The sequence below is a fragment of the Carettochelys insculpta genome, chromosome 13 (genome assembly GCF_033958435.1).
Source record: "Carettochelys insculpta isolate YL-2023 chromosome 13, ASM3395843v1, whole genome shotgun sequence".
NCBI classification, from domain to species: Eukaryota; Metazoa; Chordata; order Testudines; family Carettochelyidae; genus Carettochelys; species Carettochelys insculpta.
In genome coordinates, this window is record NC_134149.1 from 5551370 (window position 1) to 5567305 (window position 15936).

The following is a 15936-nucleotide window of genomic DNA, read 5'->3' on the forward strand; positions in this document are numbered from 1 at the left end:
CACTGAGGAAAACAAAAATTCAAGTAAGTCTTTTGTTGTTGGTGGTTTTGACTCGTTCCCAATCTTTTACTTTTCAGGGTGAAATTCAACAGCTTTGCTTGTGGATTTGTTCTCCTCATGTCTTTGAAGCCATCAGCCACGAAATGTTTGTCCTCCGTCAGAAAAAGTACTGAGTTAGCTTCTGGAGAGTTGCGAGGCAAATATGAATACATGGAATAAGAACATTCAACTGACTTCAGACAGAAAAATAGGAAAAATTATGGAAGTCAACGACAGAAGAAAGTTCAAGTCACTTTTTGTTGTGGGAGATGGCAATGAACAAACCTACCCACTACGATGGGGTTTTTTCCAGGAAGTGTGGGCTGTCACATCTATCTGTCCCTTAACTATCTTGAGTAGTCTGCTAACAACTTAGTTCTCATGCTGCTCCTGCACTCAGCTTTTGAAGAGACGGCCACAGCCACCTGAACACAGAATGAATGAACCTTACAGCCCAACAACCCCACGACCTATCAGTACCAGCTCACCTAACATCATGAAAATTTTTATGTGTTTTCTTACCGTATTAATTATAGCACAGACTATTGGGACTGTACTTTATTCTTTATATCTTCAGATGAAGCTGGATAAGGTAAGGTTGGAAATAACTGGTCCTAACAATGATTTTACATTTAGTACAAAGAAAACTGATTAACAGTGATGGAAATTGAGGCACAATAATGCAAGTAGTATGTGTTTATGTCTTCATTTTGCACTTGATGAAAGACACATTGTCAAACAGTTTTCACCTTTAATTCACAACATGATAGAGTAGGAAAGGGCAGCGTACATTAATCAAGCCAAGTTGCTTATTCAGTCTGATGAAACACAGTGACTGTAGTACGATATATTGTTGGGTTGGTTTGAATAGTTTGATGACTATTTTGTGCTGTTTGTTGGCACTAACGTGAAATATTTTCTTTATGGTATTTTAGATTCATTAGTATTGAGCTTCACAATAACACCTAGCAAGAGGAAAAGATTTTGGAAGCTTTTTAAGTAATATCTGACTGTGATAAATTTAGAATAAATTTCAATTGAGGGGAGTGGAGTTTTTTAAATAAGCATAATCAAATCATTCTGCTTCATGCTTCTAACAATATTTTAAAGAATTCAAAATTTCAAAGCAATTTTCAAAAAGTTTGCTCATATTCAAACTACTGCCAGGCTACCATATGCTTGAAGTCACTTGACTAAAGCTAATTTTTGTCAAATAAAAGATATACAATAAGCGAGCCTGCTGCGTTTCATACATCAAGTAAAACTAACCGGGTTTAGAATAGGATGAAGTGTATTCTCCTTAAGCAGAACACACTAGTTTCTCATTGAAATCACACATTTTTGCATATTTATAATTTACATTTAAACGAGCTAATCCTGATCCCTAGTAATTGAATGAATAACAGGGCTCTAGATGGTAAAATACAAGAGGCAAAAACAGATTGGAAGATTAAGACTGAGTTAATTTGCATGCAATGGATCTGTCTGAATTCTTTACTCTCCTTTAAAGGCACCTTACTATACAATAGTCCTATTGATCTGAATGGAATGTAGTAGGGTGCTGCTCAAAAGAAACAAGGCATCACACTCTTATCTCACTGAATGTATTGATTTGTTATTGCAACAAAATGTTCCTTCTCCCCCTTATGTTACTGTTTTGGTCTAAAAGAAGATGAAATGCAAGTGTACACCAGAGAGAGTTTGAGTCTGCCACCCTTACTCATGACGGAAAGGTCCTGAAGGTTTGACACTGCATTTGGATCCACTAGCCTGGACCATGAATAAGTCTACTTGGGTCACTGGAATGTGGATTGGACACAGGAGGCTGTTCTTCCATCTAACTCCAGCCTCAGTGATTTCAGTGGGACTTCTTAGCCAGTCAAGATTCTGTTCCACAGGAGTAAGGGCAGTAGAAATCAAGCTCACACACTGTAGCAAATGATGCAGTCTTACCTCCTTCTGCCTTTGGAAAAGGGGGAAAAGACGTAAATTAAATAGAATTGAAGCTTGCTCTCAGATCCTTTGTGTTACTTATTTTATGCAAAAACACATCTGAGGTGGGTTACTATCCACTGTTCCCTGTGAGCAGAGTGCTTGGCGGCTAGACAGGAGAGATTCAGGTGCCGCCCAGCTGATTAGCAAAGAGCCCACAGTTGCCCACAACTGGCAGCTCATGCATTTCTATTGATGGTGCAAATCTGCACGTGCCTTGTTGCACTTAAAATTTATTCCTTCTAACCCCACAGGCATTTATTGGGCAGAATTCCAGCTGAAGTTAGTGGGAGCTTTGCTTAAGTGTGGTCTTCAGGATTTGGCCCTTAAGGGATGGTGTAGAGATCTACTGTCTCATGAGACATGGTTTCATAATGCAGTGAGCTTATTTGCCTTTGCCACTTGACCACTAGCATTCTGTTTACCCACTCTTATCTCCTGGACAGCTGGAGCAGGAGCTGAGCTTACAGGAAGATTATTTGTTCCTCAGAAGACTACAGAAATGTCAGAAACCAGAAGGTGCAGGTGCCTCATTATTGGACTGTAAAGAGATCATAAAGAGATTCCAGGATCTGCTAGTCAAGGTAAGATGTTGTTAAGTAAACAAAGCTGCTGGTAAAGATTTGCAGTGCCGTGTACATATGTATACACACAAAATTGCAAAGCCATATTTAGAAAGTAACAGTTGTATACTTCCACAAGTTGGACCAGATGCCAGTCCTATTTAAAATGAGAGTTAAATTCATGATAACTCCATAGAAGTAAATGAAATTCTTCTAATATAAGCATCAGAGAGGTAGCTGTGTCAGTATCTTCAACAACAAGTAGTAGTCCTGTGGCACCTTATAGACTAACAGATATTTTGGAGCATAAGCTTTCATGGGCAAAGACCCACTTCATCTGATGAAGAGGGTCTTTGCCCACAAAAGCTTATGCTCCAAAATAACTGTTAGTCTATAAGGTGCCACAGGACTTCTTGTTGTTTCTAATATAAGTGTATCTAAATCTGGTCCTCCAACACAAATGTTATAGAGGCTGGTTGTGCCAGTAAAATTATTAACCTGAGTTTGGGCTTGCACAGTCTGCCCCAGTTGACAATATAATGTTTGTCAAGGAAAAAGTTTCAGGATCATATGCACTGAATGAAACTTTTAGCAGACATGGGATAAAATGAAATGTAAGTATTTATCATGTGCTGAAGCCAAAGTTATAGGAAAGGCCATTTTACACCGGAGTTCAGTTATTGTGTCTGTTTAGCACATTGGCTCCAGAGGGCTCAGATCACATCTCTTCCACATGAAATTTAGTGCATGGCAGCGGTGCTGGAAAAGTTTTTGCAGTGAGGATGCTGAAAGTCATTGAACAAAACTAAGTCCTGTAGGTGATAAAAACCAAGTTATGTCAGGGCATGGTGATGCAGTCCCCAGCACCACTAGTTCCAGTACCCTGGGGCACAGAATTTAGTGCCACTGGCATACAACATAATTACTACACAGGAGGGACAAATTATCCATAACAGTATTTACAATGCACCAAGCAGGAAAAATATAAACAACCAAAAACTGGGGCACTCTAAGCCCTTCTCAATATTTGCTCTTTTTTTACCTTAAAATGAGTTACACTGTATAACAAAAATCCCACCCATTATTTAACAGACAAGACAGCAGTTACAAAAGTGCACACAAGAGCTTGTCTTCTCAGTACAGGAGTCAGGACTGACACCCAAATGTTCCTTGGCTTAATTGGAACAATGGAATTGCAGCCCGGCAAGTTGATCTTGGATTGTATCCAAGGCAAAAAAAATTATTCCCTTCACCTCTAAAGATAGGACAAGAAACAATGGTCTTAAACTGTGGGAAGGGCTGCTTATGTCGGACACTAGAAAAAACTTCCTGTCAGGGTGATTTACCAATGGAACAACATCTAAAAAGAGAACAACAAGAAGTCCTGTGGCACCTTGTAGACGAACAGATATTCTGGAGCATAAGCTTTTGTGGGCAAAGACCCACTTCAGACACATCTAATAAAGTGGGTCTTTGCCCATGAAAGCTTATGCTCCAAAAATATCGGTTCGTCTATAAGGTACCACAGGACTTCTTGTTGTTCTCAAAGATACAGACCAACACAGCTCTCTCTGATACTTATTTAAGAAGGTTGTTGAATTTGCATGACTAGAGATTTTAAGAGTAGGCTAGACAAATGTGTCAGGGATGGTCTCAAGAATATTCGGCCCTGCTACGAGGGCAGGGGATTAGCCAAGATGACCTCAAGATCCCTTCCAGTTCTATGATTTATGAACATTGCTCTGCTGTGAGTTTTCATGCAGAACTGTGCAGGCACCTCGGTTTGTGGGTGGCTGGTGAGATCTGACCCTGTGTACTGATTAGCACAGAAGGTCTGATTCTCCTCTGTCTTCTGCCTTGTGCAGTAATAATGCCTCTGGAAGGTGTGAGCAAAATGCTGCCACCAGTGTGAAATTTGGTAGCATTTTTACACCCACACTTGATAGGTATCAATGACTACACAAGTTGCACTGTGCTTGAGAACTGAGCCCAGACACTGTGCTCATTTTGATTGAGGCTGAGGTGCAACATCCGAGGCATGACAAAAAAAAAAAAAGTCTGCTGTTCTCAGGGAAGCAAGGCAGCAGTTTATTTGCAATGCATGAGAGCAGTGTTGGAGACTAAAAGTTGAGCTGGCATGGATTCTTGATGTTGCACAGTTCTTGGTTTGCACATGAAAGTGGCATGCCATTAATGTTAATGAGAGTTTCATGCATACAGCTAAGATAGCACATGGCTCCAGATGTTGGAGACCAGCTGCATGGACACTTTTTTTGTATTCTTTTATAACAATGAGCTCATTCATGAAGCACTAACTAGGATCCATTATGTGTAGTCAGTAAGTTCCTTCTGGAATTTCCTAGTGAAGAGAACAAGCTAATGAACTCTCAATTTGTGTCAGGCTAAGAGAAGATGACCTTAATCTGCTGCCCCCTTGGAATAATTAATTAGCAGCATTTATTCTGTTCCGTAGCCATAACAAACTGGCATTTCCTACCTACGTTAAATGGATTCTGGTGGCACACACACATAGGGCCTAACTAAAAGCCATCAAAGTCAAGCAGAAGTCCTTCAGAAGGTTTTCAATCAAACTCTAACTGAAAACAAATCTTGTGTGAAATTAACCAGCCTCATCAATACCTCCTATGTGCATGGGTAGGAGGAGTCCAGCAGTAAAGCTGCATGCCCCATTACAAGATTTTAATGATAAAACCTAAAATAAAGTCTCTTTAAACTGTGAGCTACAACCATCAAGTCAAACCTCTGCTGAGTGTGACCTCAGCAGTGCCGTTTTCACAATTTACGTGGCAATGGGTATCCCAAACCCAAAAGCCAATAGAGCTCTCAGGGCCAGATTGTAACCTCATTAAACCCTTTTGAATCCAGTGCTGGGGAACAGGAATAAATGAAGTCAGTATTCAGCCTAAATTGTCTGTTGTACCAAAGTAATGAAAAACTATTACTTACCAAAAAAATGACCTTCAATGGGCTGCACTGCAGGGAAGAAAATATCTCACAACACAAGTGACGAAATGGGAACTTTGTGGCATATTTCTTTCTGCTTCCTCAAATATTTGTTTGCTCTCCATGATGAGCTGTCCATTTCTTTTATTCAAGCCAGCGTCACTAGAAGAGTGTCTGTTTTGAAGAAGAACGGTATTATATTCCGATGTGTGCTATGCTTTGTTTTTGTATTGATTCTACTGATGCCAAGTCAGGACGATTTGCAGAAAGAACAAGAACCGAGGGATTTATTCTTCAATTTTTACTGTATAACAAGGCTTGTAGGTGGTAGATGCTGTAGTGTTCTAAACATCAGATTTCAATGTGAGCAGCTCATTGCCCTCCTGTCAGATAAAAGGAAATACATGCAGTTTAATATGGGTTAGCCTTCAGGGTGGTCAAACTGTTTTGCTCTGTATGGATATTTACATCTCCACCCTGTCACTATCATCATATAATCATAGAGCTATAGAGTTACAGAACTGGGAGGGACCTTGAAAGCTCAAGTCCGGTCCCCTGCACTCATGGTGGAATCAAACACCAATTAGCATATAACGTATTGTTCCCACGTTGGTAGCCGTCCCAGCCTTTAGTACTCCAGGTTGGCTGAATTTCCTTTTGTACGTCCCTGCAATCCTAGGATGGCAAGTTTCACATCAATCTACAATATTGTGGGTCAAACTCTGTTCTCAGTTGTGCTGATGCTCTTTACTAGAACAACATTATAGGATCACAGATAACTTCAAGGGTAAGATTCCGATACCTCTGTTTGTCACTAGGGCCTTACCAAATTCATGACCATGAAAAATGCATCACATACCATGAAATCTGTTCCCCGCCTACCCCCTCATGAAATGTGGTCTTTTGTGCATTTTTACTCTCCGATATACAGATTTCACGGGGAGGATCAGCGTTTCTCAAACTGCAGGCGGGGGTGGTCCTGACACAAAAGGGAATTGCAGGGGAGTTGCAAGGTTAAGTTGGGGGGGGGGCGCGGTTGGACTTTTGCCACTCTTACTTCTGTGCTTCAGTCAGAGCTGGGCAGCTGGAGAGTAGCAGTTGTTGACTGAAGGCCCAGTTCTGAAGGTGGCAGCCCAGAAGTAAAGGTGGCAGTAGCATACCTATCATCCTTACTTCTGCGCTGCTGCTGGCAGCAGCTCTGCCTTCAGAGCTGGGTTCCTAGCCAGCAGCCACTGCTCTCCAGCTGCCCAGCCTGCTGCCAGCAGCAGCACAGTATTAAAAATAGCTGTACCACACCCCTCCTTAGAATAACTTTGTGGCACCTCCCCCATTCTTTTTGGTTCAGTACTCCTACAATTACAACAGTGAAATTTTGGATTTAAATAACTGAAATCATGACAGTTGTAATTTTTAAAATCCTATCACGAAGAAACTAATCAAAATGGAGTGTAGATTTGATGGGGCCCTGGTTATCACTCAGTGTAGGATGAGAAGTGCTACATTTGGAAAACTACATGTGATTTTAAAATTTATGGATCTATGAATAAACTTTTTAAATGTTCTGATTTTAGGATGCAGAAGTCAGCAAGGATTCTGCAACATTTGAAATGCAAAAAGGTACATTTTTTAATATTCTGGAAAAATAAAGGGGAAATTAGCTCTATCAAGAGGCTATTTTCTTTGCATTGTTGAATACACCATAGGTAACCGAGGAAGTCTATTGACAACCTGCACCATGCTGGGAGCCTGATCTTACTCCCAGAGAAGTCCATAGCAACTTTCCCAGGCAGAAGGGGTTTTGTTCCTCATGACGTTCCAGAGCATCTAGAGTTAGTTTCTTAATACTTATGACAATCCTTTAGCTTGTGTGTGTCATTTTTGGAAAGAGATTTGAGGTTTCCTCTTCTCTGCATCCAGCTCTTTTAGTGCTATTATGCCCTGTTAGTAGAGACAGCAGAACATCTCTACAAACGTGAGAAGAATTAGGATGCCATGGAAGTGTTTGCCGGGAAAGCAATCACAAGGGAAGCACCGTTGTGCCAGTGTCTCAATGCTGCTAAGTCTTTAGTTTATACAGGTGTAGCCTGGGATGGGCCAGGCTTCACTTCATTGCCTCTCGCTAGTGCCTTAAGGAAGAAAAAAAAAAAAAATAAAAAATAAAAAAAATCAACTCTCGTAGAAAAGTAGCTGGAGAGCCTTAAGCCTCTACAGATTTTCAGCCAGGGTTGGCCAGGGTCAGCCTCCTCCCATTCAAGTCACAAAAAGGAACTAAATACATGGATTTAATTAAGCAACTTTACAAAAGCTTATGATGAAAACACAAATCTAACTTTGCATCACAGCTTAACTATTTTATAGCCCACAGACATTCTTCAAAGTTACTACAAACACAAATAGCAAAGAACACCAAAATTAAATGTGAACGGATCAGTCCAAACTGAACTCAATAAGAAGAAACGGACACCCCAAAAGCTTAGGTTTAGTTCACCTAAGTCTCAGTCACTGTTCCCTCTGATTTCTTCCCCATCCATGGGCAGAATAAGTTTTGTTATCTGCTCCAAAAGACAGGCAGATCTGCATCACCATAGAAACACAGGCTGCCCACTGCTGGTGCTCTGGTAATCAGCTGGATGGCACCTGAGTCTCTCCTGGGTGGCCACCCAAGCACTAAATTTACAGAGAATATTGGTCTCAGTTAGCATCTTTGATTGCCAAATCTGCCCAATTTGTTGAGGCTGAAACATCTTCCCTCCATGCACTTCCCCATCTGGAATCCAGGCAGACTCTTCCTCCGCTGTGGATCTGTACTTGCCAACCAGCTAACCGGTTAGCTAGTCACTCAGTTAAGTCACAAGCTATAGAGTTAAAGAAAGCCCTGTGAGGAAACCCTGTTACAAGAAAATACAAAAACAGAGAACAACAAAATAGAAATGACGCTTCCCACATTTCTACATTTAAAGAAAAGTGAATCACACTCGCTGGTCAAATTAACTAGACTCATTTGGCTAAAAATCAAAGCAACATTCAAAGCATACAAGTAAAACAGGAAAAGGTATTTTTCCCTCCAGGTTTCCCTTTGCTATCACGCACACTGCCCATGTTCCTGTTTTGAGGGTAGTAACAGCACTAACCTGCTGAAAAGTGCTCTGCAGGGAGGGACACCGGCCTGCTGCTGAGCTTAAATGCTCCCCACTCACCCAGGACACCTGGCCTTAGAAGAGCAGCTGCCCTGGCTGCTTGGCCTCATTAGACCTGCTGAAGTCGGAGGAGAGGGGGGCAGTGGGGGTTGTTGCCCCAGGCCCCTTTCACAGGCCATAACAGCGCTGCTGAACATAGCTGAGAAGTGCAGGGAAGCAGGGCCAGCACCATGGTCCCAGGGGTGCAAGGGGCTGACCGCCCTAGGCCCCCCCGCTTTGGGCCTGCCCCTTCTGAGGGGATGAGCCCAGCCCTCCACCACCTTGCCCCAGGGCCTGCAGCAGCTGTTAGTGCCACTGACCCTACTGGAGTCTGATCCCAGAGACAGAGTCTATGAGGGCAGACCCCATAACTACCCTGCCCAATCCCTTCTGGCTGTGGAATGCTAAATCTGCCTAGCAACAATGACCCCCCACCCAACTCACTGCTACCCCTCCCAGCCTGTTAAAGAGATATCTCCCTGTTAGGTACCCAGGTGGCACAGGCAGAGACTGTTTTACCCCATGCAATTTCTTACGTATTCTCTGCCCACCATCTCGGTAAGGTCAGTGTTTGTACCAGACAAACTAAAGAGATCCTGCTGTGGATTAAAGCCAGTACGTCAAAGCCAAGCTTTCCGAAGTCATGGCAGTGCCGCACCTGCAGCCTCAGGGAGGATTGAAACACAACCCATTCAGGAGACGGTGCAAATACTTATTGGTGGTGTGAACTTTACAGTCCTGGTGGTGCATTGTCTCCGGTGCATTTGTCGTATTCTTTGACTGTCAGGGAATGTCTTCTCTGCAGTTAGGCAGGCGATTAGCACCAGCGTCCGGGTGTCTAGGTTAGGCTACTGCAGGTGTGAGCAGCCACATAGCAAAGCGGTGCCTGTATTCCTGCATCCTCACTTGTGCCACACTCACCCGTGGGTGTCTCTAGGGTTTCCGAGGTCCGTTGCATAACGCGTGGCACGGCAATCCATTGAGCCACCCTATACTCCTTTCTCAATAAGTTGTGGGAAGGTTTGTCCTTCTGGGCATATGAGAAGCGATGGAAAGGGCATTGGAGGAATATCAAGCTTAGCCTACATCCTCTCTGCGAAGTGGGAGTATTACCAGCCTGAGTGAAAGTGGAACCCAGGCTCTCTAATCATCACGGCCAGCCCAGCTAACCTGGGGCCAAAGTTAGGCCCCACCCAACTTGGGTGAGAGTGTTTTGGGTGTGGATGGGAGGGGAGCTAGGGGCCATTTCTGGGCTGTCTCTGCACTGAAAACAAACCCTGACACACCCTGGTTGGGGTGGGCAGGGAAAGGGTTATTGAAGTGGTTAGTCCCTGCAGAACACATCAGCCCACTGTTGTTTTCTATGAGCACATAACACCTTTGTGCTGTGCCACCAACCAGCAACCTGTGTTCGTTGTAGGCTGAGTTTTTGGGCAGCCACCCAGAAGAGATTAAGGTGCCACCCAGCGGATTACCACAGCACCCTCAGCTGCCAGCATGTTTCTATGGTGGTGCACACCTGCACCTCCCTTGGTGCACATAAACAAAATTTAGTCTGCCCTTGGATGGAACAAATTAGAGGGAACACTGACAGCATGTTCACTGGGGTCTGTTTCCATGGGGCTCATTGCAGCATCGGGGGCTTTGACTCTATTGCATAGGCAAGTTTTCTGTGGGGGATGGACCTTTTCAAAATCAGTTCTGATGATTCTCTGGTTCTTCTGCACTGTGCTATTATTACACACACTTTAATATTATTACATAGTGCAGTCACTGTATTGTTTATGGTAACAAATAAGGATAAATACAGCAATAAATCACGGGCTTTGTTTAATTGTAGATGACAGGCACCAACCAATTTCAGCTCATCTGGTGGGTTTGAAGAACAGCACTAAGCCAGTATCAGGTGAGTAACCCAGCTTTGCCAGACCCTATTCACCAACTGGGGAGGATGGAGAAGGAGAGGGGAATGGGATTTATAAGTGGTGGAATAATCATAATAATTAGAGTAAGGGGGAGGGTGTATCCAGATTTGAGAATTGGTGTGAAATTAATAAGATGAAATTCAGTAAAGACAAATGTAATGGATTTAGGAAGGACAAATTAAATGCACACCTAGAAAATGCACAAGTAGAAAATGGAGAATAACTGGCCAGGTAGTGGTAGTACCCAAATCCTGATTTTGGAGTTACACTGGGTCACAACTTGAGTATAAGTCAACAACGTTATGCAGTTATGAAACAGGCTAATATTCTGGTGCATATTAACAGGAGTGCAGTGTGTTAAGATGCGGGAAGTAATCATCCAGTCATTTTCAGCTTGAGTACTATGTCCTAATTTGGGCTGGCATGCTTCAGGAAACATGTGTATAAACTGTAGAGACTCCAGAAGACAGCAACAGACATGATAAAAGGTTTAGGTAACCTGATCTATGAGGAAAGGTTTAAAAAACTAGGCATGTTTAGTCTTGAGAAAAGAAGACTAAAGGGGTCCTGAGAAAAATCTTCAAACAAGTTAAGAATAGAACTGTAACCAATTGTTTTCCATGTCCACTGGCAGTAGGATAATAAATAATGGAGTTAATCTGCAGCAAGGGAGATGCAGATTAGAGGTTAGGAAAACTTTCTAACTGTAAAGCAATTTGAGTTCAGAACAAGCTTCCAAGGAATGTTGTGGAATCTCTGTCATTGGCATTTAAGAACAGGCTGGACCAATACCTATGGGATAGTCTAGGTTTACAAAGTCTTCTTTAGTTCTCTTCTACCCTCCATATCCATGATTCTGTAATATTTAGCTCTTTTGTAGTGCTTTTTTCTATAGAGGTCAAAACACTTTGTAAAGCAGGAAAGGAGCATTATCCCCACTTTACAGACAGGGAAACTGAGGTATGAAGAATTGATGTGAGTTGTCAAGGGTCACCTAGCTGGCCAAAGGCAGAGCCAGGAATGGCATCAGTTCTCCTGAATCCCAGTCCTCTGCTCTAACCATTGGGCACCCATTTTCCTCTTTGGGGTTTTACTCTTCAGGGAATCAAACTCAGCAGTAACTACATAGAGCGGTGTTTCCCAAAATGTGGTACGCAGACACTGGTGGAACAAGAAAGGATTTCAAGGGTTACACAGCAGAAAATAAATGACTAAAAATCAGGAGATATGCACTGGGAGAGCACTGGGAGAGGGGATACGCCAATAAGGCCGAAGTCCCAAGAGGGGTACACAAATGTTCTAAGTTTGGGAAACACTGACGTCGAGTGTTGTTCTTGATGGTAGTGCATCTAGCTAACTCCTTCTTGCCTTGCTCATACTCATCCACCCACTGGATTCCAATGTAACAGTGCACTCGAGTAAGGTGGGCTGAGTTTGGTCCGATGTGAGTGTAATGGAAGGGCTACAATGAATCAGAAGGCAATAACTGCAGCATAAACAGCACTGCCCCGTGAATCTTTTTCCTTTTGTTTCATTACGGGTTGTTTTCTGGGGTTATTTTTTTAAATAACATATTTCCTAGAAACAAATGTTGGATGGTCTTGAAGAAAAGGAAATAATGCCATTGTTTTCAAAAAGAACCACCCTCCTGCTGCTGAAGCCTGGTTGAAACACATCTGATCTTGCGGGCATGTCATGCCCTTGGAAGGAGTGCAGAACTGGGTGCCTTTCCCCAGCCAGTGTGCTGGGGGTGTACGGGTGTGTAGAATACATGCACGCACTTTTCCTAGGGTTATTTTGGCTGGTCATTTTTATAAGAAAAACAGCTCAATGAAGAATCGCATCCTATCAAGGGACTGTGAATGGCAAGAGCCAGGGCTGGTTGAAGAGAGGAGTAATGTTCATCATGTGAAGACTCTGAAATACCCTTTGCTACGTTGTAAGAGCAAAATAAGGTCTAATCCTGCAAACCCTTCGTGCAGTCTTCACTCATTCAAAGCATCTCACCCTTCAAAGGGCTGTCTCTACTTATTCCCACCCTTGAGACCAACAGTGAGAGCGCTCATTAGTTAAGGAGCTGATCACTGGCTTTAAAGGATATGGCTGCACTGCAGTTAAAGCCCCACAGCTGTGAAGATGTTTTGGGCTCATGCTGGAGCCAGGCCTGCAAGGTGGGGAGAGTTACTGAGTCCCCTTAACCTGTGTGCTGCAAACCTGAGTCAGCTGGCACAGGCCAGCCACGGGATGTGTAACTGCCATGTAGACATACCCTTAGTCTCTGTAATGACAATGTAGATAGCCCTGAGATATGGTCTGTACCTTCTCAATTATCTTTACCTCTAGCAGTTTTCTGAAACTGTGCAGAGGACATCATGGTCCTGCCTGTACTTGCAGTTATACTATTTTCAGCATTGGTTTGGCTAAATTAAGAATAGTTAAATTTCCTAGTGTATCTGTAGCCAAGGAGACATCCTGCAAGAGCCAAGGTACATGAGTAAGAGTTGGTGAGCTCAGACCTGTAATCTGGTAAAAATCTGTAACCCTAAGCATATTTCATTATACTCTGGAGTAACTACCAGTAAACAGTCGTTGCTGTTTCCATTTCTGACGCTACAGCTCACGCAGACATTATTCCACTTTATAACTCAACCTATAGGCTTGGGGAAAGCTTGAAACAGAAAAAAATCACAGTGGTAAGAAGTTACTATGTTAAAAATTCTCGTAATTCTATTGATGCAAACTAACTAACACTAGAAATTAACTAGTTTGTCTGGAACTCGATTCAGAAAACAAGACTAACTTGCACGTGTTGGATTATTCCTTGTTATTATTATTACTAACAGAACTTGCTATCAAAGGAGAAGATAACCATTCTGCTCCCATTGCAGTGAATGTTTTTTTCTTGTTTATGCAGGGTAGGATTCTTTGTTAGATCATTAGAAACAGTGATGGTGGATATTATTTTCATATTAACGTACCAGGCTGGTGTTCATTCTCTCCTCTTTTCTGGTCACTCAACACATAGCTTACTCTGGAGCAGTCATAGGGCCTAAGCCTTCAGTGGGATTCATTTTGTGTCCCCAAATGAGTTCAGCCTGTGGCTGTTTACATTCTAGTCTCCGGGATAATGGCATTCTCAGGACTCCATTGGGTCTAGCAAGCTTCCAAAAATCTTAGTCCCTTATTTTGTGCGTCCATATCTGATTACTACTCTTAAGACTCTTTTTAGTGCAAGATTCAAAATGTGCAGTGATCTTCAATAGGATTTGATTCTACATTAGAGGAGTCAATCAGACTTTTGTAATTGACTTCAATGGGCACAGGATCAGGCCCTCAGAGAACCCCTCCCCTCAATGGTACGTCTACACAGCATCTGGACCAGCTTTGGCTCATGGGGCTTGGGCTGCAGGGCTGTTTCATTGCTGTTTAGGCTTCCAAGCTCATCTCCCAGGACCTAGGTTCCAGGCTGAGTTTAGACTCACCACAACCATGAAATGGCCCTGTAGCCTGAGCCCTCAGATCCTCTTGGGGTCTGCACAGACAAGAGCGACGCAAGGTGGGAATGAGTATATTCACATGAAACTTTCAAAGGGTACTTTGTTGTAGTAATGTGATTGCTGATTCATTCAACTCCATAATGATGTTTTTCCCTCCACAGTTTTACACTGGCAGGAAACGGGGTACGCCCCTAGGAGTAACCTGATATCCTACACAGGCGGGAAATTGAAGGTGAATGAAGCAGGGCGCTACTACATCTACTCTCAGGTCAGCTTCTGCACCACGCCAGCTCCTGGAGCGCCATATACTGTGTTTATTTATTTGAACCTGCCGTCGGAATTTGATCGGCTCCTATTAAAGGGGCAGGACACACACAGTACATCCAGCGCTTACTGTGCCCTCCAATCCACTCACCTGGGAGGAGTGTTTGAACTCCGGCAAGGCGACATGGTGTTTGTGAACGTGACAGATTCGACGAAAGTGAACTATGACCCTGGAAACACGTACTTTGGTATGTTTAAACTCTACTGAGACGTGACCTGCTGTGAAGGATGGAGCTGCAGGAGGCCCAGCTTTGTGGAACAAAGTGACTTTTCCTGATTTCCGATATTTATGTCCCTCTGTATCTTTAGTTTTCTTGTATCTAGTTCTGTATATTTTGTTATTTATTAATGGAAAGGGGGCCAGAACGGGCCCTTAGAAGAGAAACAGAACAAAGTTTGGAGCTGTTACTTGCGTGCACTTTGTTCTCCCCTTTGCATTGTGGAATGTCCATACACATCTGTATCATATGTATTTAAGCCTTCCATGCCGTGTGTGCTGATACTTGTCCAGCACAGTGGATATGCTTATTTAGTAGAACATAATATGAGTGTTTCTTTCCAAACAACGTTATGTATCTTTCAGGGGACTCCAGACAGATAGAGTAGATATACCTCTTTTTCAATCTGCTTATAAAATAACAATGGCAAATCTTTAAAGATTCAGAAGTATCTTCTCTAGGAAAAAAGCAATCAGCCCATTGCTGTCCTTAAGCAGGAACTGCCAAAGATGCCTGTTTATCATTTAAATTGTCACCTGAAGTTTCCCTTTTTAACTCTCGCTGTATGTGCAACATGCAGACAGCAGAGCCTTGTACCTTTTATAATCCTGTGAGATTTGCTGAGGCTTGTTCACTCTGAGTGAAAGTCACTTCAGAGAAGGGCCTGGATGAGGCTCATGCGTCACTCATGTCTTCAGAACAGGGCTTCAGTGAGGTATAAATAGGCCTCTGCCCCAGGGTGAACTTCATCCACAAGCCTAGACAGTCCTGTGTAGATTTGTGAGCAGAGGGGGTACTGTTCATGGAACAACACCCACCCACGTGGAGGGGACCTCAGGCACCCTCCCCACACCACTATGCCTTCTCTCCTCACCTCCTGGACAACCCTCCTCCATGGACTCTTGTTCCACACTGGGAGAAGGACTGAGAGGACAGAAAGCTGGACCACGCAGGATCCAGCCCTACGACACACCTCCAAGCTATATTATCTATGATGTAGTCCCCCTGGGCACCTTGGGGCTACCACAGCCAGAGTATATCCTGGCAGAGTGGCTCCACAGGAGTCACTGGGGCTATACCTGGTGCAGAGGGACCATATCTCTATGGATAGGCCCCAGAGCCTTTTCCATGTGGGAACAATGGGCAATATGGGGATGTCCTTGGGGAGTCCTTCCTGTCATGGACTCTGTGGGAGGCTAATCTGGGCCCTAATAAATTTACAAAGCACCCAAAGGTCC

The 15936-nt window shown here is 43.3% G+C and overlaps 1 protein-coding gene across 1 annotated transcript; it reads left to right on the forward strand.

Moving 5' to 3' along the window:
• The first annotated feature begins 475 nt into the window (after positions 1-475).
• CD40LG (CD40 ligand) lies at positions 476-15028 on the forward strand. Its single transcript, XM_075007948.1, has 5 exons — positions 476-631; positions 2478-2615; positions 7130-7175; positions 10575-10640; positions 14318-15028. The coding sequence occupies exons 1-5, from the start codon at positions 476-478 to the stop codon at positions 14686-14688; spliced, it is 777 nt and encodes a 258-aa protein (XP_074864049.1). The 3' UTR covers positions 14689-15028.
• The last annotated feature ends 908 nt before the right edge of the window (positions 15029-15936 follow it).